Below are 24,830 nucleotides of genomic sequence, written 5' to 3'. Positions count from 1 at the left end.
AAATTCAGACAAGATTTGCACTACACGAGAGAAGCAGTCTGTTAACTGGGCTATAGGGAAGGTGTTTTCCATCTCTATTTCAGGGAAGGAAATTTCCTCATTCAAAGGTTCAGAAACAGGTCTGTTTCTGGTAGAGTAGGTGTTTGCCAATTGATCCTGTAAGAAATATTTTAGAACTTCTAATTGGGCTTCCATTTTATCCTCAATATTTTTTATTTTAGCATCTCCAAATATAGTATTGAGGAGTACAAAAATGTCAGTACCTATTAATATAAAAATTTGGAGGTATCCTGCATTCCTCAATGCCCCATCCCTCCTGGGGCCAGGCCTAAGTCTCTGCACCCTGAGTTGGGGAGGGAGAAGGGACCCAGGGGGGCAGAGGTTTTCCCTTCTCTTCCCAGGCCAGAGGCTACCCCACAGGGATCTTCATGGGGTGAGGGGCCACAGGAGTCGCCTAGGGTGAGGCCTGCTCTCAGAGGAGAGCCTGCTACCCGCAGCAGGAGTGGGGAGCAGCTTGGGAAGAGAAGAGGTCTGTAGGGGCAGATGAGCCCCTCCCTCTGTTCCTCCTCTTCTTCCCCCTCCCTTCTCCCATCCTCCCAGAGCCCCAAAAGACAGCAGGGCTTTGGGACTACACATGGGATGGGCCCAGGCAGAGTCCCCAGGGTTGAGGGTGGGAGTCCAAATGCTCCAGGCAGGGAAGGAGCCTGTGTGTTCTCCCAGAAAGGGGAGCAGGGAAGTCTAGGGAAAGGGAGCCAAGGGAGGGATTGGTCAGTGAGGAGATAAAGGAAGCAGCCGCTGAGGGATGGGGCTTTTGGCTTCTAGGATCTCTGGAGAGCAGGATGTCTGGCTCTCAGGAAAGGGGCTGCTGGCAGTTGGCTCTCTCTGGTTTTAGGGAGTTCGTTCCTTCGTTAGAGAATATTTGACAGGTAGAGTAGTGTAGGTTAGGCCGGCTGTGCCAGGCAGAAGAGCCTGTCCTGAGAAGACAGCTGGAGTCAGAGGTAGTTATTAGGGATGCTTTATTGGCGAGCCTGGTTGAGGCCCACTGACAGGGTAGAAGATGAACCATGTCTCTCTCATCTTCTCTCTTCCATCTAACCTTCTTTCTACATGAAGCTGTGGATGAAGCTGCTCTGCTCCCTGTCAGATGCCTATGTTGAACCCTTCCATAGAGAAATGCCGGTGCTTAATGGGGCTTATTTTGTATCCTGCAGCTTTGCTGGTTGGTCACTCTTTCAGGGACTGGTCAGTGGATTCTCCAGGATTGTCTTGTGGCACAGAGGGATCCCTGACTGGCCTCACTGCCTGCCTTCACTTCCTCTGCTCTGATTGCGGAAGCGACCCTTCGAGCTCAGCACTGGGGGGGGGGGGGGGCAGCGCTGCTTCCCTCTTCCTGAGGAAGGCTTCTACCTTGTCCTGTGGCCAAGGACACTCCTGGGAGGCTTCCCAGAGACACTCCATGTGATCAGAAGTGATGCCTCGACTTGCCAGGTGCTTTTTTTAAATTTAAACATTATTTTATTTGGTCGTTTTCATACATTATTCATTGGAAACAAAGATCGTTTTCTTTTCCTCCCCTTCCCCCCCCCCCCCGCCTTTTCCTCTCCCATAGCCGACGCACGATTCCACTGGTTATCACATGTGTTCTTGACTCAAACCCATTTCCCTGTTGTTGGAATTTGCATTATAGTGTTCATTTAGAGTCTCTCCTCAGTCTTATCTCCTCCAACCCTGTAGTCAAGCAGTTGTTTTTCATCGGTGTTTTTACTCCCACAGTTTATCCTCTGCTTGTGGGTAGTATTTTTTTTTAGATCCCTGCAGATTGTTCAGGGAAATTGCATTGATACTAATGGAGAAGTCCATCACCTTCAATTGTACCACAGTGTATCAGTCTCTGTGTACAATGTTCTCCTGGTTCTGCTCCTCTCGCTCTGCATCACTTCCTGGAGGTTGTTCCAGTCTCCGTGGAATTCCTCCACTTTATTATTCCTTTTAGCACAATAGTATTCCATCACCAACAGACACCACAATTTGTTCAGCCATTCCCCAATTGAAGGGCAGCCCCTCATTTTCCAATTTTTGGCCACCACAAAGAGTGCAGCTATGAATATTCTTGTACAAGTCTTTTTGTCCATTATCTCTTTGGGATACAAACCCAGCAGTGCTATGGCTGGATCAAAGGGCAAACAATCTTTTATCGCCCTTTGGACATAGTTCCAAATTGCCCTCCAGAATGGTTGGATCAATTCACAACTCCACCAGCAATGAATTAATGTCCCCACTTTGCCACATCCCCTCCAGCATTCATTACTTTGCATAGCTGTCATGTTAGCCAATCTGCTAGGTGTGAGATGATACCTCAGAGTTGTTTTGATTTGCATCTCTCTGATTATAAGAGATTTAGAGCACTTTTTCATGTGCTTATTAATAGTTTTGATTTCTTTGGCTGAGAACTGCCTGTTCATGTCCCTTGCCCATTTGTCAATTGGAGAATGGCTTGATTTTTTGTACAATTGATTTAGTTCTTTATAAATTTGAGTAATTAAACCTTTGTCAGAGGTTTTTATGAAGATTGTTTCCCAATTTGTTGCTACCCTTCTGATTTTGGTTACATTGGTTTTGTTTGTACAAAAACTTTTCAATTTGATGTAATCCAGATTATTTATTTTGCATTTTGTAACTCTTTCTAATTCTTGCTTGGTTTTGAAGTATTTCCCTTCCCAAAGGTCTGACATGTATACTATTCTGTGTTCGCCTAATATTCTTATAGTTTCCTTCTTTATGTTCAAGACATTCACCCATTTTGAATTTATCTTGGTGTAGGGTGTGAGGTGTTGATCTAAGCCTAATCTTTCCCACACTGTCTTCCAATTTTCCCAGCAGTTTTTATCGAATAGTGGATTTTTGTCCCAAAAGCTGGGATCTTTGGCTTTGTCATATACTGTCTTGCTGAGGTTGCTTGCCCCCAGTCTATTCCACTGATCCTCCTTTCTGTCTCTTAGCCAGTACCAAATTGTTTTGATGACCGCTGCTTTGTAATATAGTCTGAGATCTGGGAGTAAGACCTTTTGGGCCTCAACTGATAGAAAGAAGGCAGGAGTTGCAATCATGATATCTGACAAAGCCAAAGTACAAATAGACCTGATCAAAAGGGATAGGGAAGGTAAATATATTCTGCTAAAAGGGAGTATAGACAATGAGGAAATATCACTAATCAACATGTATGCACCAAATGGTATAGCATCCAAATTTTTAATAGAGAAACTAGGAGAATTGAAGGAGGAAATAGACAGTAAAACCATATTAGTGGGAGACTTGAACCAACCACTATCAAATTTAGATAAATCAAACCAAAAAATAAACAAGAAAGAGGTAAAAGAGGTGAATGAAATCTTAGAAAAATTAGAGTTAATAGACATATGGAGAAAAATAAATAGGGACACAAAAGAATACACCTTCTTTTCAGCACCACATGGCACATTCACAAAAATAGATCATACACTAGGTCATAGAAACATGGCACTCAAATGCAGAAAAGCAGAAATATTAACTGCAGCCTTTTCAGATCACAAGGCAATTAAAATATTGATCGGCAAGGGTACATGGAGACCCAAATCAAAAATTAATTGGAAATTAAATAACATGATACTCCAAAATCGGATAGTTAGAGAAGAAATCATAGAAACAATTAACAATTTTGTTGAAGAAAATGACAACGGCGAAACATCCTTTCAAACCTTATGGGATGCAGCCAAGGCAGTACTTAGAGGAAAATTCATATCCCTGAGTGCAGATATTAACAAATTAGGGAGGACAGAGATCAAGGAATTGGAAATGCAAATCAAAAAACTTGAGAATGAACAAATTAAAAACCCCCAGAAGAAAACCATACTAGAGATCCTAAAAATTAAGGGAGAAATTAATAAAATCGAAAGTGACAGAACTATTGAGCTAATAAGACTAGAAGCTGGTACTTTGAAAAAACAGACAAAATAGACAAAGTACTGGTTAATTTAATTGAAAAAAGGAAAGAAGAAAGGCAAATTAACAGCATCAAGGATGAGAAGGGGGATCTCACCTCCAATGAAGAGGAAATTAAGGCAATCATTAAAAACTACTTTGCCCAACTATATGGCAATAAATATACCAACCTAGGTGATATGGATGAATATTTACAAAAATATAAATTGCCTAGACTAACTGAAGAAGAAATAGTTTTCTTAAATAATCCCATATCAGAAAAAGAAATCCAACAGGTGCTTTGTTTTTTGAACAGTCAGGGCTAGATATCGAGGGTTGAGGGACTTGCCTAGGGTCACCCAGCTAGGCAGTGTCTGAGACTAGATTGGAACCCAGGACCTGCCATCTCTGGGGGAGGCTCTCCATGCACTGAGCCTCCCAGCCCCGCCCCCCAGCGTTTTCCGTAGCCCGGGCTGTGATTGGTCCCTGGAAGCAATCATGTGACTTCTCTTCGCTTTCCTATTGGCACGCTCCATCCTACTCTGGTTCCCTAAGAGGGCAGCTGGCTGTCATTCCCGGCCCGAATCCCGACTGGCGGGAGCCAGCAATGCTCTGCGGGCGGTTCGTCCTTGAGGCCTCGGCAGGGACAGCCAAAGGAAACTGGTCTCTGGTTTGGGCCTCCCCAGCTCGGGGGTCACCGCGAGAGTGTCCCGGAGAGGGTCCGGCGGGCCTCGTTCTTGGCTCAGTTCAGGGAAGAGTCCCTGCAGGGGCGGGGCGGGGGCGGGGCCTCAGTGAGTGAGGAGGAGGGAGGGGGAGGCGGGGCCCACACTGGAGGCCCAAAAGGAAGATGTGGGAGGAGCTGAGGAGGGAAGAATGTAATGGGACTGTCAGGAATACCCCAAAGAGTTAAAAAAAACTTTCCTGAGGAGGGAAGGGTCAGCTCCAGACCCGGGAGGCCTCTGGGAAGCCGGAAGTGAAGGTGGCTCCTCCCTCCTCCTCCTCCCCTTCCAGAGATCTTCCTGCTTTGGCCCCTTAACAGGCCGTAGAACTCCCTCCGCGCCGCTCCTCAAGCCTCGGTAATGATCCCGGGGAGCCGGGGGACAGCGGGAAGAGGGGCCCGAGTGGGAGGGGCCGGAGGTAGAGGAACCGGGCTCCTGCGGGAGTTGGGGGGTGGTGGGAGGCGGAGGACGTCTCCCCGCCCCCAGGGTAAAGCCTCGGGTAGTGTGTGGGGGGGGCTCTTAGGCTGGACTGAGTTCGAATATTGCCTGTACGAGTCCCTCCTGGCCCGCCCCCCTCACACATGTGTTTCCTGGAGGCCAAAGCCCGAAGCCCCGCCCCTCTCCCAGACCCCGGGAAGCTGCAGCTGGGCGGGGCTGGCTGGGGCCAGAAAGGAAGTGGGGCCGCAGCACCCCGTGGCTGGCAGGGCAGGGTTCGAATCGCCTGCGAGGTATGCTGTATCCCCGGGGCTGCTCTGGTCTCTCACTGAGGTCGACTGTGGCCTCCGGCTTCCTCTTCTGGATCTTCTTTCTTGTTAAAACGTACTGCTCGGAGGGGGTGTTCCGGGAGGGGGCGGGGCAGTACCTGATGTAGTCAGGACCCAGGAGTCCTGCCTTCCAGCCTCTGCTTCAGGCACCCCCAAGTATGGTCTATTGAGGCTAAACAGGCGATAATGACCAGAGAGAGGAGATCCGGAGGGCTTCCTGGAGGAGGCGAGATTTTCCTTTGGACTGTAGGGAAGCCTAGGAGGACAGTGGTGTGAGCGGGGGAGGGACAGCCAGAGAAGGTGCTCCTGGCCAAGAGGCTGGTGAGTCCGGGGCAGAACAGGAGGCCGGGAGGAGGAGGGACCATTAGGTCCGGGAGGCTGAAGAGCATCCTGGGGGAATTCGGGAGGGGGGCAGAGGGAGGAGGAGGGCCTTCCCCACCCGTACTAAAAGGGAGCGCTGGGGAGAGTGCCGGGTCTGCTTGGGTCGGTCCTGGGCTCCAGTCTGGCCTCAGAGCCTTCCTGTGCTCTTAGGGGCTCCCCAGCTCCAGAGGGTTCCGGGCACCCTCCCCAGCCTCTAGGGAGACTGCAGCACCCCCTCCTCCTGTTCCCCCAGTCTCAGCCGCCCCTGAGTCTCCCCAGGGTGCTGCCCGCCTTGCCAGGAGCTCTGTTGGCCTTCCCAGACTTCCCTGCTCTGCCTGGGCCCCTCCCGTGGAGGTGGGGGAGGGGAGAAGAGGAGGAGCAGAGGGAGGGGCCCAGCTGCCCCCCAGACCCTCTTCTCTTCCCAGGCTCTCCCCTGAGGGCAGTGCAGGGAGGTCTGGTGGGCAGAGCTGTGGCCAGAGCTCCATTCAGGGGCCCTAAAGGGGGGGCAGGACCGTGATGGGGGAGACAAGGCCGGGAAATCCGGGGGAGCTTCACGGGGGACTCACTGGGGCTGCTTTGCTGCCTCCACAGGGAGCCTGGAGTGCCTGGGATGGCCCTGCAGACGGACAGACTCCCAGCCTGGGTAAGTGCATTCCGGCCCCCCAGGGGAGCCCCCTCGGCCAGGGCAGCCCTTCCCTGGCTCTGATTGGAGGGCTGGGAAGCTGAGGCCTCCTTCCTGCTGCCCATGTGTGTCCTCGCAGCCCAGGCAGGAGGAACAGCCTGGTGAGTGGCAGGCTCGGCCCAGTGTGTCTGTGTCAGAAGAGGGGAGAAGAAGGGGCTGGAGGGTCCGTGTCAGCCAGGGGAGCCTGTTGGAGGGTCGGTCGGGGTCCCTGCCAGGGACAGCCAGAATACTAGAGGTCAGGAGCCCCCGAGAGCCCCCCTTGGCTGTTGTATCCACCCCAGAGGGTGACACCCCCCTCCCTGACCCAGAGGGAGTCCCAGGAGTTGGGGGGAGCCCAGGAAGGGCCTCACCCAGAAATGGGGCCTTTTTGGCAGGAGAGGAGCTCCGAGGGCCCTCGAGCAGAGCCAGCAGCTGCCTCAGGCCTTCTCTGGGCAGTAGATTCCTCCCTGCTCTAGTCCTTCCCTGCAGGGACCGGCTGGAGAGAAAGGGGCGACTTCCTGACGTTCTGGGAGTTTTCTGTGCAAGTAGGGTTGGGGGGTCCTGAGGGAGACGTCCTGGGCTTGTCCCGAAGGCTCAGGGACAAAGAATGGGGCACAGACAGCCTGGAGGGCTTCGAGGTCTGCTAAAATCTGCTTTCAGCAGTCTGTGTAACAACACTGGGGTGAACGTTCTTATTCTCCTCATTCACTGTTGGGGAAACTGAGGCAAGCAGAAGTTAAGGTTCTCTTCAGATGTTTTTCTGTTTTAAGGAATCTTTGGTTTGAGATTTCTTCCATAAATGGCTAATCAGGAAACATAGTTTACGTGGTTGCTCAGTAAAGTCTAGACCAGATTGTTCATTGAGGGAGGGGAAAGGAGGGGCGGAGACTATTTGGAACTCAAATAAAAAAATGATAGAATTAATTTTTGCCTGTAATTGGCTGTCGCTGTGAGGTGTGTCTGAGCTGTCTCTCTCCTCCCTTCTGATCCTGCGATCTTTCACATTAAGCTCACATTTCCTTAAACCCTGTCCAGTAGAGGATGGTGTAGGCTTATGCTCTGAGCCCCATTTCCCGCCAGTTTCCTTCCCAAGTTTACCAAATAAGGAATTTTCTCCCAAATCGCTGGTTTGCCCCTTGACAGGAGGGACTTCCTTTAGCCTGTCCCATTGCTTTATCTCCTTCTTGTCCTACCAGAACCCCAGGTTTAGGACGTCGGCTGGCCTGTGCCCTGCTCTGAGCTCTGCTGTGCTGCTCCTCAGCTATCCTGCTTCCTTTTCACCATTTTCCCTGCTATGGCTGACCTTTTGTTTTCCCCAATGAATTTGTCATAATTTTGTGCAGCCTCTCAGATATCCTCTTCCTCGTGGCATGAGGGGCGAAATGACACTTTTTTCTCCTGAACTACATTCTTGGATTTGATCCTCTAAAGAATTTGTTCAGTGTGAAGCCGCCTCTGTGAGGTTTCACTGGAGAAATTTGTGTGACTTAACTGTGGAGCTTCCCCTCTGCGAGGAGAGATGCTGAGGCCGACACGGCTGCTGCTTCCAGAACATTTCTGTTCTCAAGATTTCTTTTTTTTTTAATTTCTTTTTTTTAATTTGGTCAATTTCGAACATTATTCCTTGGTTACAAAAATAATATTCTATTCCTCCATGTCCTCCACCCACACTTCCCGCAGCTGATGCACAATTTCATTGGGTTTTACTTATGTCCTTGATCAGAACCTATTTCCATGTTGTTGGAGTTTACATTAGGATGTTCATTTAGAGTCTATATCACCAGCCATATCCCTTTGACCTATGTAGTCAAGCAGTTGTTTTTCTTCTGTGTTTCTATTCCCACAGTGCTTCCTCTGGATGTGGATAGAGGTTTTCCTGGTAGGTTCCTCAACGTTGTTCAGTATCACTGCATTGCCACTAATGGAGAAGTCCATTAAGTTTGATTGTACCACAGTGTCTCAGTCTCTGTGTACAATGTTCTCCTGGTTCTGCTCCTCTCACTCTGCATCACTTCCTGGAGGTTGTTCCAGTCTCCATAGAATTCCTCCACTTTATTATTCCTTTCAGCACAACAGTATTCCATCCCCAACAGATATCACAATGTGTTCAGTCATTCCCCAATTGAAGGGCATCCCCTCATTTTCCAATTTTTGGCCACCACAAAGAGTGCAGCTATGAATATTCTTGTACAAGTCTTTTTCCTTATGATCTCTTTGGGGTACAGACCCAGCAGTGCTGTGGCTGGATCAAAGGGCAGGGAATCTTTTATTGCCCTTTGGGCATAGTTCCAAATTGCCCTCCAGAATGGTTGGATCAATTCACAACTCCACCAGCAATGCATTTGTGTCCCAACTTTGCCACATCCCCTCCAGCATTCATTACTTTCCTCTGCTTTCATGTTAGCCAATCTGCTAGGTGTGAGGTGATATCTCAAAGTTGTTTTGATTTGCGTCTCTCTGATTATAAGAGATTTAGAACACTTTTTCAGGTGCTTATTAATAGTTTTGATATCTTTGGCTAAAAACTTCCTATTCATGTCCCTTGCCCATTTATCAATTGTAGAATGATTTGATTTTTTGTACAATTGATTTAGCTCTTTGTAAATATGAATAATTAGACCTTTGTCAGAGGTTTTTGTTATGAAGATTGTTTCCCAATTTGTTGCTTCCCTTCTAATTTTAGTTACATTGGTTTTGTTTGTACAAAACCGTTTTTATTTGATGTAGTCAAAATTATTTATTTTACATTTTGTGACTCTTTCTAAGTCTTGCTTGGTTTTAAAATCTTTTCGTTCCCAAAGGTCTGACATGCATACTATTCTGTGTTTGCCTAATTTACTTATAGTTTCCTTCTTTATATTCAAGTCATTCACCCATTCTGAGTTCATCTTGGTGTAAGGTGTGAGATGTTGATCCAAACCTAATATCTCCAACACTGACTTCCAATTTTCCCAGCAGTTTTTTATCAAATAGTGGATTTTTGTCCCCAAAGCTGGGATCTTTGGGTTTATCATATACTGTCTTGCTGAGGTCATTTGCCCCAAATCTATTCCACTGATCCTCCTTTCTGTCTTTTAGCTAGTACCAAATTGTTTCAATGACCACTGCTTTATAGTATAATTTGAGATCTGGGACTGCAAGGCCCCCTTCCTTTGTATTTTTTTTTCATTATTTTCCTGGATATCCTTGATCTTTTGTTCTTCCAAATGAACTTTGTTATTTTTTTTTCTAGTTCAGTAAAAAAGTCCTTTGGAAGTTCAATGGGTATGGCACTAAATAGGTAGATAAGTTTGGGTAGGATGGTTATTTTTATTATATTGCCTCGTCCTACCCATGAGCAGTTAATTTTTGGCCAGTTGCTCAAATCTGGTTTTAGTTGTGTGGAGCATGTTTTGTAGTTGTGTTCATATAGTTCCTGTGTTTGTCTCAGCAGATAGATTCCTAAGTATTTTATATTGTCTCGGGTGACTTTAAATGGAATTTCTCTTTCTAATTCCTGCTGCTAAGATGTGTTGGAGATAAATAGTAATGCTGATGACTTTTGTGGGTTCATTTTATATCCTGCAACTTTGATAAAGTTGTTGAATATTTCCACTAGCTTTTTAGTTGATTTTCTAGAATTTTTTTAAGTAGAACATAATAATTATCCTCAAAGAGTGATAGCTTGGTTTCTTTATTGCCAATTTTAATACCTTCAATTTCTTTTTCTTCTCTAATTGCTACTGCTAGTGTTTCTAGTACAATGTCAAAAAATAGAGGTGATAATGGGCATCCTTGTTTCACTCCTGATCTCATTGGGAATGCATCTAGTTTATCCCCATTGCAGATGCAGATGATGTTAGCTGTTGGTTTTAGATATATACTGTTTATTATTTTTAGAACAACCCTTCTATTCGTATACTTTATAGTGTTTTTAAAAGGAATGGATGTTATATTTTATCAAAGGCTTTTTCTGCATCTATTGATACAATCGTGTGATTTTTGTTGGTTTGCTTATTGATATTGTCAATTATGTGGATGGTTTTCCTAATATTGAATCAGTCTTGCATTCCTGGTATAAATCCCACCTGATCAAAGTGAATAACCTTCCTGGTCACTTGCTGGAGTCTTTTTGCTCATATCATATTTAAGATTTTTGCATCTATATTCATTAAGGAGATTGGTTTATAGTTTTCTTTCTCTGTTTTTGACCTGCCTGGCTTTGGAATCAGTACCATATTTGTCTTAAAAGGAATTTGGTAGAGCTTCCTCTTTGCTTATTATGTCAAATAGTTTGTATAGTATTGGGATTAGCTGTTCTTTGAATGTTTGATAGAATTCACTTGTGAATCCATTAGGCCCTGGCAAATTTTTCTTAGGGAGTTCTTTGATGGCCTGTTGGATTTCTTTTTCTGATATGGGATTATTTAAGAATTCTATTTCTTCTTCCATTAATCTAGGCAATTTATATTTTTTGTAAATATTCATCCATATCACCTAGATTGGTATATTTATTGCCATATAATTGGGCAAAATAATTTTTAATGATTGTCTTGATTTCCCCTTCATTGGAGGTGAGTTCTCCCTTTCCATTCCTGATACTGTTAACTTGATTTTCTTCTATTTTGTCTATTTTGTTTTTTTTCCAAAATACCAGCTTCTAGTCTTATTTATTAGTTCAATAGTTCTAATCACTTTTGATTTTATTAATTTCTCCCTTTTTAGGATTTCTAATTTGTTTTTCTTCTGGGGAGTTTTAATTTGTTCACTTAAGTTTTGGGTTTGCATGTCCAAATCATTGGGATTTGCCCTCCCTAATTTTTTAATATATGAACTCAAGGACATACTTTTCCCCCTGAGTACGTCTTTGGCTGCATCCCATAGATTTTAAAAGGATGTCTCATCATTGTTATTTTCTACAATGAAATTATTAATTGTTTATATGATTTGTTTTCTAACTAACCAGTTTTGGAGAATCATATTGTTTAATTTCCAATGAATTTTTGATTTGGCTCTCCATGTTCCCTTACTGATCAATATTTTTATTTCCTTATGATCTGAAAAGGTTGTATTGATTATTTCTGCTTTTCTACAGTTGTATGCCATGTTTTTATGACCTAGTATATGGTCAATCTTTGTGAATGTTCCATGTGCTGCTGAAAAGGTGTATTCTTTTTTGTCCGTATTTAGTTTTCTTCATATATCTACTAACTTTAATTTTTCTAAGATTTCACTTACCTCTTTTACTTCTTATTTATTTTTTCATTTGATTTATCTAAATATGATAGTGAAAGGTTCAGGTCTCCCACTAATATAGTTTTACTCTCTCTTTCCTCCTTCAATTCTACTAGTTTTTCCATTAGAAATTTGGGTGCTATACCATTTGGTGCATTCATGTTGATTAGTGATATTTCCTCATTGTCTATACTCTCTTTTATCACGATGTATTTACCTTCCCTGTCCCTTTTAATCAGATCTATTTTTCCTTTGGCTTTGTCAGATATCATGTTTGCAACTCCTGCCTTCTTTCTATCAGTTGAGGCCCAATAGGTCTTGCTCCAACCTTAAATTCTGTGAACTTGGAAATTACTCCACCCTACTCAGACAGTGTCTTAGGGGAAGATAAAGTTGTAAACTCCTGATTAAACAATAAAAGTTCCTAACTCATACCTTATAGTATGCTAGAACCTTAAGCTAGGTCTGTTTTAGATCTAATACAAAAAGTTCTAACTACCTATAAAGGTTAAATTAGTACCTAAAAAAGGTCAAGTAACTTATAAAAGGCAAGCTTAACAAAGAGGTGTGAAGTACTCAGAAGATTTAATCTAACCAGAGAAGGTGAAAACCAAAGGTGAAAACTAAGAATGGGCAGTCCTGGAAAAAAGTGTCTAATGTGATTGGTAGATGTGAAAATTTAGGGGATCTGACTTAAGAGAAAAATCTCTTTAAAATGAGGTGAAGGAACAGTTAAGGGACAGTTGAATTCAGTTTGGAGAGTAATTTCAGTTTGGAGTGAAAGAACCCAGCTTGGAGACGATCTTGTGGTGAGTGATAAAGACTGACTCGCTCTAGGCCCTTTTACTACTGCTTGGCTCAGCCTGACCCAGAGTGGTTTGAATTAATTCTCTCTCTCTCTCTTTCTTTCTCTCTCTCTCCGTCCTTTCTTCTTTCTTTATTAATTAAAATCTCCATAAATCCCCAGTTGACTTGGGTATTTTCATATTTGGAAATTTCCCATGGTGACCACTTATTTTCGATTTTAAGTCAAATCACTAAAAATTATCCTTGCAATTCTGACCTTGTGAGTATCTACCTGCCTCAGGTGTATTTCTTGGAGACAACATATGGTAGGGTTTTGGATTCTAATCAACTCTCCTATTCATCTATGTTTTATGGGTGACTTCATCACATTCACGTTCAACATTATAACTGTCACTTGTGTATTCCCTAGCATTTTTATATCCTCTCCTAGTTCTGACCTTTGTTCTTCTGCTATATCCTTTTAAACCAGTGTTTTACTTTTAATCAATTCCCATAATTCCCTCCCTTGATATGCTTCCCGTTCTGGTCCCTCTCTTTTTGATCCCTTCTTGTTTATTTGTTTGTTTTTAAGGGTATGTTAAGTTCCCTCCCCCCTCTCCTTCTCTCCCTTTTTGTACTCCATCCCTCCTACATGCCTTAGTTTTACCTTCTCCCTTACCTTGTAGGATAAGATAGAATTCAAGATCCCAATGGATCTGGATGCTCTTCCCTCTCAGAGTTGATTTCACCAAGAATAAGTTTTAAGTGTTACCTATTAGCACTCTCTTCCTCTCCTTCTTATAAGAATATTCTTCCCCTCCCCTTCCCATGTATTTCTTTGTGTGAAAAAGATTAACCTATTTATTTTATTTCTTTAAGTATCTCTTGGACCATCTTCGACCTCACCCCACCCTTTTTCTTTTTCTTTTTTTGCATAACATCTTATATCCTTTAATGTCCCAATCTTTTCCTATGAGTGATTCTTCTAATTACTATTATAATGAATATAGTTTTTCAGAGTTACAAATAACATTTTCCCCATATATTAATATATATAATTTGATCTAATTGTAACTCTTAAAGAAGAGAGTTTGAATACAAAGTAAAAACATTTTTCTCCTTTTCCTTCATTTTCTTATTTACCTTTTCATGTTTCTCTTAATCTTTGTGTTTGGATATCAAACTTCCCATTTAGTTCTCGTCTTTTCTTTACAAATACTTGGAAATCTTCTATTTTGTTGAATGCCCATTCTTTCCCTTGGAAGTATATAGTCAGTTTTGATGGATAAGTGATCCTTGGTTGAAGACCCAGTTCTCTTGCCTTTCTGAATATCTAAAAAAGGGGTTCCAGGCCTTGCAGTCCTTTAGTGTGGAGGCTGCCAGTTCTTGTGTGATCCTGATTGGTGCTCTTTGGTATCTGAATTGTCTCTTTTTGGCTTCTTGTAGAATTTTCTCCTTAGATTGACAGCTCTGGAATTTGGGAATTAGTGACATTCCTGGGAGTTGTCTTTCAGGGGTTTGGTGTAGAGGGTGTTCTATGAACTCTTTCAATGTCTATTTTCCCCCTTCTTCAAGAACATTAGGGCAGTTTTCTTGGATAATCTCTTGTAGTATGGTGTCATGATTTCTGTTTATTTCTGGCTTTTTAGGTATACCAATGATTCTCAAATTGTTTCTCCTTCTGTTTTCCTGATCTGTCACTTTGTCAGTGAGATATTTTATGTTTTCTTCTATTTTGTCAGTCTTTTGACTTTGCTTTATTAATTCTTGCTGTTTTGCAAGGTCATTGGTTTCCAGTTGCTCAATTCTATTCCTTTAGGCCTAGTTTTCTGCTTTAACCTTTTGATTTTCAGCTATAATTTTTTGGTTCTCTGCTATAATTTTTTGGTTCTGTAAAGATTAAAATTTTGGGAACTGAGGCAGGTAAAAATTAGTTTCTCTCTGTAAGGAGTATTATATTTTTAGAGGTTTATTAAAGGTTAAGGATTAAAGAAAATTACAGAATAAGAAAGCATGTGTCTAGGCCCAGAGAGGTCTAGACACAACCTCACCTACATTATGAAAAGAGATGCGTCTGTTTGGAAGCAGCAATGGAAAGAGAAGAGACCCAAAAGCCTTTCCAATTAGGTTAAATACCCCATCTCACTCTTGGCCCAGGTGAGAATTCCATGATATTACAAAGCATGCTGGGGAAATTGAGCAAGGACTTCTGGGCATTGAAGTCCTCGATTCAAGTCTCCATTTTTACATGTCCCCTTTTGATCCTTTGGGAAGAAGGACTTCCCCAAAGGATCATAAAAACATAACCAATTTAAAGATTATAATAATTTGAGGATAAGAGAAAAAAACAAAACCAATAACTGCTGGACGCATTGACAAAAAGCCCGTTAGGGGGCAGTCCCCTTTGGCATGAAAGTATACATACAAATAAATGTTCAATCAACAACACCCAAATTCATTCTTGTGCAGCTTGTGATCTGGAGAAATCTTCATGGTATCTTCTCCAATGGTTCAGTTTTTGGATTCAAAGAGGTATCATCTTTCTTTACCTAAAATTCTTAAAAGGAATTTAAACTTTGCAATTTAAATAATGATATATTTTACATTTCCCTGTTAAGAGGGTGATTGAGTAATACAGGATCACTTAGGGATGCATGGCTGAGGTATGAGGCATATGAATCAATTGGCAAGAGAAATTAAAAAGACATCAGAAAAATCCAAATTAAAAAAAAATTCTGGATGAAAATATAGACTATCAAAGTCTTATGTGTAAAAATTCTAAGTTAAAAAAAAAGAAAAATAAATCTATAACAGGTCCTTGAATCAGGGCTCAATTAAAATGATCTAAGCAATGATGCATTTACCCAGTCAATAGCCAGGACTACAGAAAGGTACCACACTATGAAAGGCAGAAAAGGGGACCAGATTATAGGAGCCAAGGTTTTGTGGATACTCGTCTGTGAGTATTTTCAGAGTGAGTGTGGACACAAGGAAAGCCTATGTCTTACAAAGTTAAACACAGTAACCTCGAGTCTTCACACTAGGTTCAAAACCTTTGCATTGGCTAGAAGTGCATCAATCCATCCTGGATTGGGTTTTCTTTGGCCCTGTGCAATGGCTTTTTTGTGTATATCTTGTCCTGGAATCAGACCAGAATCATTAAGCAAAGTCCCATAATTTTTAAATAATTAGTGGCATCATTTTTATAGTCTAGCTTTTTGGGTATGCATTAGCAAATGTATTTTAAACTTATAGTACTGAAAAATAAAAAAGTTAAAGAGAATCTTAATGCTGGTGACATGTGCTTCAAATATAAAAGGAGAGAAAAAACAAATAGTATATTACACATGCAAGAAAAATATAATAATAAAAGAGCTTTAAAAATAAAAATGTAGCTTATAATCATTGACACTCTGTGTCAGCTAAGAAAATATAGAATGCAAGGCTTTCTCACCAAAAATGAGATCCATTTCCTCTTCATATCTGGCCATAATCCACTTGAATTATGAGCAAATGAATTGAACAAGGTAACATTTTTCATTTTTAAAGAACAGTAGTACAAATATGTAGTCATCAAAATCCTCAATAGCCCAATTAATTACAATAGCAAACAAACACATTATCAAATTTCACATAAGTTGCTGTATGGCATTTTTAAAAGCCTGTCACAAGTTTTTACAAACGTAGCAAATCTTTCAACCTTGGTGAATAAACCTATTTTTAAAAAAGTAAAACTCATCATCAAGAAGTATCATTCTGGTGGATTGAAAGTAGTGAGCTGAAGAGTTTATGAGAGGTGCTCCTTTTTTGGAGGCTTTTTAGGGATATATGCCCTGAGATTAACTGACCCAACTTCCATTCACATATTTAGAAATGAGGGAAGGTTGGGGGTTATAAAATGTATTTTACTTCAGCTACTAGAATGGGCCTTACCTCTTGGTAGGGGCAGGCAAAAATGACCAGAGATTGTTAAAAAAAAATTCCAAGAATCATGTTTAAAAAACCCTTAAAATCAATTTGAGATATTTAGCACATTAAATTTTCCAAAGGTTATTATAGCAATTGTAACCAGTTCTGAAGAAGTCTATCTATCCTCTTTGTGACAATTTACAAAGGCAAAATAGAAAGGCTGTTGTTTCATATGTTGGCTTAATTACAGTGATATTTGTTCACTATGGTTATAGGGGAAAAGCAACAGAATTTAACAGTTAAACTCAGTACATTAAAATGATTCGGTGTAACAGAATAACATTAAATGCAGTAATATATGAACTTAAAATCACAAAGTTAAACTTTTAAACAAAGCAAACAGTAAAATGCAATAGAATACAGAGATTTGTATAAACCATTAGAGTCTGAAATGCCTTAAAATTTATAACCTCCAGTCTTTAAAGTTCCTTGGGTTATTATCAATTTAGATATCTATTGTCAGAAGGCAAATTGATAAGGGGTAAGCAATGAGGTCCAAGTGATCTGCTCAAGGCCGCACGGCCATGAAGTGTCTCAGGCCAGATTCCAACCAAAGACCTAGGCCTGGCTCTCAGTCCACTGAGACACCCAGCTGCCTCCTCCCCAGTTAGCTAAAAGATTGTACAGAGGTAAATATTTTCCCTGACACGCAGGTGAAGTCAATAAAAGGTTCGATGCAATTAAAAGATATCTTTGTAAAATAGTCATGTTTTTAAGTTCCTGCTTGAAAAAACCTTTCTTCTTTCCCTCTTGTCTCTCTCCCCTCCTACCATCCACCCACGTGGTCAATACCCCCGGGTTTTTTTTACCAGCTAGTAGAAATGAGTCCTGAGTGATGAGCAAATCTGCTCCAAGGCTAGAGTTTGTTGGGCAGGCAGGTGACCAGGTGATTGCAATATAGGTTGAATCAGGTGGGCCAGGTGAGCGAGAGAAAGACCAGGAACAGCAGCCAGAGCAGGAGCGGGCAGCCGGGGTGGGCAGGTGAGCTGCAATCTGGGTCAAACAGCAAACTGGTCTGGAGTGGAGGCGGGAACGCAGGAAAGCAGGGCCAGGAGCTGGAGCAGGCAGCCGAGGTGGGCAGGTCCAGGAGCAAGTGGGCCTTATTAATCAAACAAGTCAGGGCAACAGTAGCCAGGCCAGAAAGGCTGTGACCAGGTGATAGATATTGAATCAAAAAAGTCTGAAGTGGATGGCTGCCGGCAGGAGCTGATCAAGATGGTTTTCTAAAATAGCATCTTGGAGAAATGTGGCTTAAAAAAAATTTCTAGGCAGTAGCTATTAAAGGCTGAACTAAAGATCAGTAAAGAAAAGAATTAGAAGATCAAGAGTATTTCATTGTCTCTTCGTGGTCACCAAACTGTAAAGATTAAAATTTTGGGAACTGAGGCAGGTAGAAATTAGTTTCTCTCTGCAAGGAGTATTATATTTTTAGAGGTTTATTAAAGGTTAAGGATTAAAGAAAATTACAGAATAAGAAAGCATGTGTCTAGGCCCAGAGAGGCCTAGACACAAAATTACCTACATTATGAAAAGAGATGTGTCTGCTTGGAAGCAGCAACAGGAAAGAGAAGAGACCCAAAAGATTTTCTAATTAAGTTAAATACCCCAGCTCAATCTTGGCCCAGGTGAGAATTCCGTGATATTACAAAGCATTCTGGGGAAGTGGAGCAAGGACTTCTGGGGAGTAAAGTCCTCGATTCAAGTCTCCATTTTTACAGTTCTCTGCTATAATTTTTTCATTTTCATTCTGAACCAATTTCCATTTATCTTGCCAGAAGGCTTCCATCTTTTTGATAAGCTCCAATTTAAATTTTTCCAGAGCTTGTGGACAATTTCCATTTCTTTTGGAAGGTTTTGGATCATTTATTTGGATTTCCTCTTCTGCTATTTCCTCTGTCGTCTGTATTTTTCCTCTGTAAAAATTATCCAAGTTCAACCCCTTCTTGTTTGTGTGTGAGAGTGTGTGTGTGTGTGTGTGTGTGTGTGTGTTGGGAAGTTTTTCCTGGCCACTGTTTGCCATTGTTTTTCCTTCCCTTTCCAGTCAGAAATCTGAGTGAGGAGAAGAAGGCTTTCTGGGTAAGGAGCTAAGGAGCAAGGCTTTTGCCTGAGCCAATCTCTTGAATCTCTGCAGCTGCGCTACCTTCCTGGGGGAGCTCAAGGTCTGCGCTCCCTTGCCTGCCCGTCTGTGTTTCGAGTGTAACTGCTCTCAGGGGTAGTCCTTAGTTAGCTCCCAAGACCTAGAGCTTCCCCTTGCTCTTTCCAGAGGTGCCCTTTGCTAACTCTGGCTCTGGCTACGTAGGTGGGGTGGGGGAGGGTAGATCAGCTCAAGTTTGGGTGGGAGCTGTTTCACTCCGTTATAGTGTGGAAATGCCCAAGTCCCATGTACCTTCAATGGTGTGCCCTACTGTAGAGTCCCTTCATTCTTATGAAGATGGTTTTTTGGGGTCTTTTTAGGTCATCTATATCAGTGGGTCTGAGGAGGGGACTCATCTAGACTGTCTCCATGCTTACCTGGAAGTCCCCTCTCTCAGTATTTCTATAAAGCTTGGTCTGAGCATTTCCTGTGGGGTGTGAAGAAGCTGGGAGAAGCCAACCTTGTGCCATCTGCTGAGCTGATGTCCTCTTGGAAGGGAGGGCTTTGGGGCAGCAAGGGGTGAATCAGAGAAGCATTCTCCATCTTGTGACTCAGAGCTGAGGCTGGCTTGGTTCCCTTCTGTTCAGTGGTGAGCCTTGTCCAAATTCTGTCCAGTGAGGAAAGTGTATTCAATGGGGAGAATTGGGAAAAATCCGTTTTACATGATGTGAGCCTCTTCCTGCCTGCCTGGGAAACTGGCCCGCCTGTGCCTGCTGCGTAGCTGAGCTGAGGTTGACCAGAAGCACAGTCAGATCCTGAGCCTGCTGGAAGGAGTTTTCTCCTCCTTGTCGGTCTCAGGCCCTCCCTGGGTCTCATCTGCAAACTGGGTCCGTATTGATCCATCAGTTCTGGCTTCCTGGTTCTTTTCATTGCTCACAGCTATTGGGAAGGAGTCGGACCCCTTTCAGGGAACTTCCTCCGTCCCTCTTCCCCATCCCGACTTGGCCCTTCCCTAATCTTTTCTCCAGTTAGAAAGCAGACGACCCCACACTGGATTGTTTCCTTTGCCTTCATTGGTCTGATTTAATTCATCTCTTTGAAGGTAGGTCAGTCTCTTCCCCTGATTTTGAGTCCAGCCCAGGAAAGCGCCTGGTCCATATTGGCCAGGCAGTCGTCAGCCGTTAGTAAGTGGATGTGCTCCGAAGAGCAGAGCTTTGAGATTCCAAAGGCTGTCATCTGTCACTGGTCACAGTTAGCCTCTCCATGTTTTCTACATTGGCCTGGAAATCTGGTCCCTGGGTCAAAGCTATCCCCGTGCTCCAAATGATTCACTGGACACCCCCACCCTTACTACAGGTTACGGTCTCCCCCTTCCCTCCCCCCGCCCCAGGACAGGTAGACTGCAGGCACTAAGTCTCTGCCCTCCGTGTGAGTCCTCGTCTCCCTTTACCCAAAAGAACCTTCATCAGTGGAACCCCCTTCCATGTCAAGGTAGGCCTCCTTCCTCTCTCCATCTTCTCAGGCTTTGTCTTCTCCTCCAGACCTCGTCTCCTGATGCTCTTCTCTTTCTGAAATGATAGAGACACCTCCTTAATCCTCCTCTCAATCCTGTCTGTAGCCTTTGATGCTTTTGGCCTACTTTCTCCTCTTTGATATTCTCTTCTCTCTAGGGTTTTAGGGCTTTGCTCTCCTGGTTTAGCTCCTACCTCTCTGACTTGTGATTCTCTGTCTTCTTGTAGATCTTGTAACAGTAGGGTGAGGGTGAGGGGGTTCCTCCAGCCTTGTCTTTGGCCCTCTACTCTTCTCCATCCGGACTTCTTTACTGGGTGATCTCATCAGCTACGTGGGATGGAAGCACCATCTCTCAGCTGATGAGTCTCAGATCTACATTTTGTGCCCCAATCTCTGTGTTGACTTCCAGTCTTTTATCTCAAATTTCCTTACAGGGATTTCACAGTAGGTGACCAGGAGACATCTTGAGCTCAGTGTGTCTCAAACACATTATTCTCTCTCACCTAGACAGAACCCCCACCTTCTCTAAAGCTTTATCTTCCTTGTCCTTTCAGGCTCAAAATCAGAGTCTCCCTTGACGCCTCACTATCCCTTACCCACATATCCAATATGGCACCAGGACCAGTCAGTTTCCCCTTTGCAGAATCTCTCCAGTACACTCCCTTCTGTCCTGTGCACTACCATCCTCCTCGTGGAGGCCAACATCACCTCCCTCCTGGACTATTAAGCAACCTGTTGCTGGGTCTGTGTGCCACAAGGCTCTCCCCACTCCAAGGTGTAACCAACAAAACAGTGGTTGTCATAAACTGTGACTGCGAAAATATGGGTTTAAGACTTTGAATTGCCAAAACTGTAAAGATAATTTTTATGTCTTGATTCTATATTAAAAATAAGTGGTCTCCATGGGAAAAATTCCCAAATATGAAATACCCAACTCAGATGGGTTTTATGGAGATTTTAATTAATATAAATGAAGGAATTAAGGAAAGGGAAAGAGACAGAGTAAGAGGAAATAATAGGAATGCTAGGGCCTAGGCCAATGTCCTAGGCCTTTCTTTTAAGAGAGAAACGAAGTCAGTCTTTAATCACTCACCACAAGATTTTCCCAAGCAAAACTCTAGTGTTCAGAGAGACCCTCCAGTTCAGCTCCTGAGCTGAACTACTCTGAGCTCCCCTGAACTGCTTCCGACAGCTCCTTTTAAAGAGAAATTTCTCTTGTGTCACCTCCCCTAAATTTTCACATCTGCCAATCACAGTAGATGCTTTCCACAGGACTGACCATTCTTAATTCACACCTGAGTAGACGCTTTTTCCTAGGACTGCCCATTCTTAGTATTTAGTTCTCATCTTCTCTGGGTAGATTATATCTTCTGAGTACTTCACACCTCTTTGCTAAGCTTGTCCCTTGCAATGTTGCCTGACCTTTTAGTGATTAATTTTACCTTCATAGGTACTTAGCACCATTTTGTATTAGATCTAAAAATAGACCTAGCTTAAGGGTTTGGCCTCACTATAAGTATAGTTTAAGCACTTTTCATTGTTCAGTAAGGAGTTTTACAACTTTATCTTCCCCTAAAGTATGCCTAAGTATGGGTGGAATAATTTTAAAGTTCTCAATACATTCCTGATCAAGTACCTCCATTGTTTAAATGGGGGATAACCTTAACCAAATGTTTTAAGGTAGGGTTTGAGCAGTTTTTAAAATTCAGAATGGCCTGCTCCATTCTCCCACCAGAGTGATTTTTGTACAGCTAAGTTCTGATCATATCACTCTTGTACTCCATAAACTGCATTGGCTCCCTATTCCCTCTTGGATCAAATGAAAAAGCCCTCTTTCTTGTTTTCTTATACATTACTACCTGGTCTTTATTCTTGCATCTAGGGACCCTGGCCTCCTAGATTCCTTCAGCTCCAAACTTTAGAAAAATTCCTTAATTTGCTTTCTTAGAATTGATGGTAAGCATCTGTTGTGAGGCAGATGATGACTAAGAGGAGGGCTATTGGGGTAAGTTGCTTACCCAGGGACACATATATAGAAAGTGTCAGAGGTCATGTTTGAACCCAGGACTTTCTGTCTCTAGTTCTAGTTCTCTAGTCACAGAGTCACCTAACTACCCCAAAATGGAAAAAGTTTTTTTTTTTTTAAAACCTTACCTTCCATCTTAGGATCAGTTCTAAGATAAATGAGTGATGAGTGCTAGGCAATCAGAGTTAAGTGACTTACACAGGATCACATAGCTATGAAGTGACTGAGGTCACATTTGAACTGTGAAGATTAAATTAAAACTCCCCTGATTGTGAAAATCAAATTAACTCTCCCCTACCCTTTTTTTTTTTAATTTAATCACCAAAAATGTAAATACCCCAATCACTCAAGTAGGGAAAATGCAAACACCCCAATCACTCAAGTAGGGGACATCTGTGACCCATGTGTGAGATAGTGGATGATGAATCAGAATCGACTGACTGCCCCCCTTGGGCAGTCCTAAACAAAGCTTTAGCTGTAATTGGTTCTTGTAAGGGTAGAAGAAGGCACAGGAAGTGATGCAAAAGAAGTATCTTTAAAGAGGAGTTACAACTTTCTGTGGGGGTTCTTTTGGAGTTCTGAGTTCAAGGCTGGTGAAGAATCTGCTTACTGGCCCTGAGGCCTTGTAGCTGGTGTGACTGTTCTTAAATCTCTCCCTTTGAACTACAACGTGGTTGAGTAAAAAAGACTGACTCCTTTCCTGGATTTTCTGAAGGGACTATCCTTAGGAGAGACCTACACTATTGAGAAAGACTTTGTGTGTCCCCAGATCTTTGGCTCAAGGCCAAGACCCCTCCGACCAAGGAATAATTAGAAAAATACTTAGTGTATAGGCTACATATCCTATTCTCTCTCTGATTTTCTTACTTTCACTCTATATTTTATAATAAGTTTTTAACATAAATCTCTTTGGAATTAATTAAATTCCTGATGACCGTATTTTTAAATAATCCAGCCCAACATTTTTTATTAACCCCTCACATTTTTTAACTCAATTACAGAACCCAGGTCTTCCTGACTCAAGATCTGGCCCTCCATCCACCATGTGATTTGGCTCTATCTAGTTCTAGGCATTTTAAGTGGCTTCACCTCTTGTCTGTAATATTTTTCCTCCACCTTTCAGATCACTGGCCCCTTTAAACTTTCTATAAGTCCCAACTAAAGATGAAAAACTTTCTACAGAAAATGTTTCCTTGTCCCTCTTAGTCAGTTTGCCTTAATTCTTTTCATTCTTCCCTTTCCTAGACAGAGCTTGCTTTGTGTCCATGTGTCTATGTATTATTTCCGTCCCCCACTGGACTGTGAGCTCCTGGAGGGCAAGGACTGTCTTTAGCCTTTTGGGGGATTCCTAGAAGTTCAGAACAGGTGCTAAATTAGAGGAAATGGAAATGAAAGTGTCTGGTCCTTGAGATGTGTAAAGGTTAAAACTAATGGTTGGAGTTTAATTTACTTGAAATAAAGGGGTCACCAATAATTATTATGTCTCAAGTCAGAAGTTTACTTCCCAAATTGTGGGGAAACAATAAATCAGAGAAATGTGGAAGACGTTAGAGAAAATACCTCTGTTAGTCCTAAGCCAAGATGAAACTAGTCTTTCCAGAAACTAGGAAAGGAGTCGGCCCTTTTCACTCACCCACAATGCCGTCCAGTATTCTGAACCAAGTTGAAGCCGAAATCCAATCTGAAATCTCCAGCAAAACTCCTTGAAGACCATCCAAGACCATCTCCAGAGGATAATCTCTTCACACTGTCTTCTCCACGACAATCTCCCAGACTGAGTTCGGGGTTTGCTTTTTCTGGTACCTTCTTGTCAGTTCTTTTCACAGGGGACAATCAGAGGTTCCAAAGTTGTCTAGCCCTGCCCAGGGGGCAGTGTCTGGGAGACTGACCTTCTGACGGTCGATTTCTCAATAAAATTTTCAGTTTCCTGATTGACCAGTGTCTGAGGGTGTGAGCTCTTAAGAGAATTCACAAGTTTCTGACTGAGTGATTACCCGCTTTCCAGAATGACTTGCCAACACTCTTACTTCGTTTTGTGTTCTGGAGTGGTCAGTCATTTTAGCAAGTGACTTAGTGTTTACTAGTCACAGCTGCCCTCTGTGTATCCCCCTCCTCTCCTTTGTGGTCCCTCAGTCCACCACAAGAAGCATCCTCCTGGAGTAGATGGAACGCCACACAATTCTTCCCATGATCCCCTCTGTCTTTGTCTTCATCTTTAGCCTCTCCTTGTCTGTAGATTATAAAAGAAGCCTCTTTCTGCTCTCTCTGATGTTCTGCTGCTGCTACTGTTGTCTTCAGTTATTCACTCCTTCATTTCTGCTACTTGGGGTATTCAAGAAGCAAAGGATCCCTTCCCTTTGGGCTCTTTTCCTAAAAATACTGCAGTCTCCTCTTCATTAGTGAACATTTACTGTTCTGCCCAACATTGTGAAGCTCACATTTGAAGATTTTGGGAGTAAAATTTAACCAAAGGGCAAGCTGAGGCAGCTCTCCAAGGAAGATAAGCAGAGGAATGATGTCTGTCAATAAAAGGAGTCAGAGGCTTGTCTCTGTTAATGTTCCAAACCCTAAGACCATGATGGTGAACCTGTCCGTGTCAGCACTAACACTCATAGCCATTTTGCATGACACACAAGTACATGCAGCCTCATACAGAGAAGTATAAGTATAGGGCTGCATGTTGAGAAGGACTTTTTTTCTTCAAGTGACACCACCTGAGTTATGCTTGGTTTTTTGGCAAATGTTGACACACCAAGCTCAAAAAGTTGCCCATCTCTGCACTAATTAG

General features: G+C 42.7%; 1 protein-coding gene across 2 annotated transcripts in view; it reads left to right on the top strand.

Annotated features, from left to right (window-relative positions):
- Positions 1–4,766: 4,766 nt before the first annotated feature.
- The window catches only part of LOC103098669 (zinc finger protein OZF-like), a 42,570-nt gene continuing 22,506 nt past the window's right edge, over positions 4,767–24,830 (top strand). Inside the window, exons 1-2 of one of the 2 annotated variants that reach the window (XM_056825266.1) lie at positions 4,767–5,033; positions 6,392–6,443. In XM_056825266.1, coding sequence (XP_056681244.1) covers positions 6,411–6,443 — 33 coding nt within the window. In that variant the 5' untranslated portion in view covers positions 4,767–5,033; positions 6,392–6,410. The remainder of the gene's footprint in view (positions 5,034–6,391; positions 6,444–24,830) is intronic. The other variant, XM_056825273.1, reaches the window with a different exon arrangement.

This window comes from Monodelphis domestica, chromosome 1 (genome assembly GCF_027887165.1).
Source record: "Monodelphis domestica isolate mMonDom1 chromosome 1, mMonDom1.pri, whole genome shotgun sequence".
NCBI lineage: Eukaryota > Metazoa > Chordata > Mammalia > Didelphimorphia > Didelphidae > Monodelphis > Monodelphis domestica.
The sequence above is the reverse complement of the archived record's forward strand: the minus strand, read 5'-3'. Positions and strand labels throughout refer to the sequence as shown.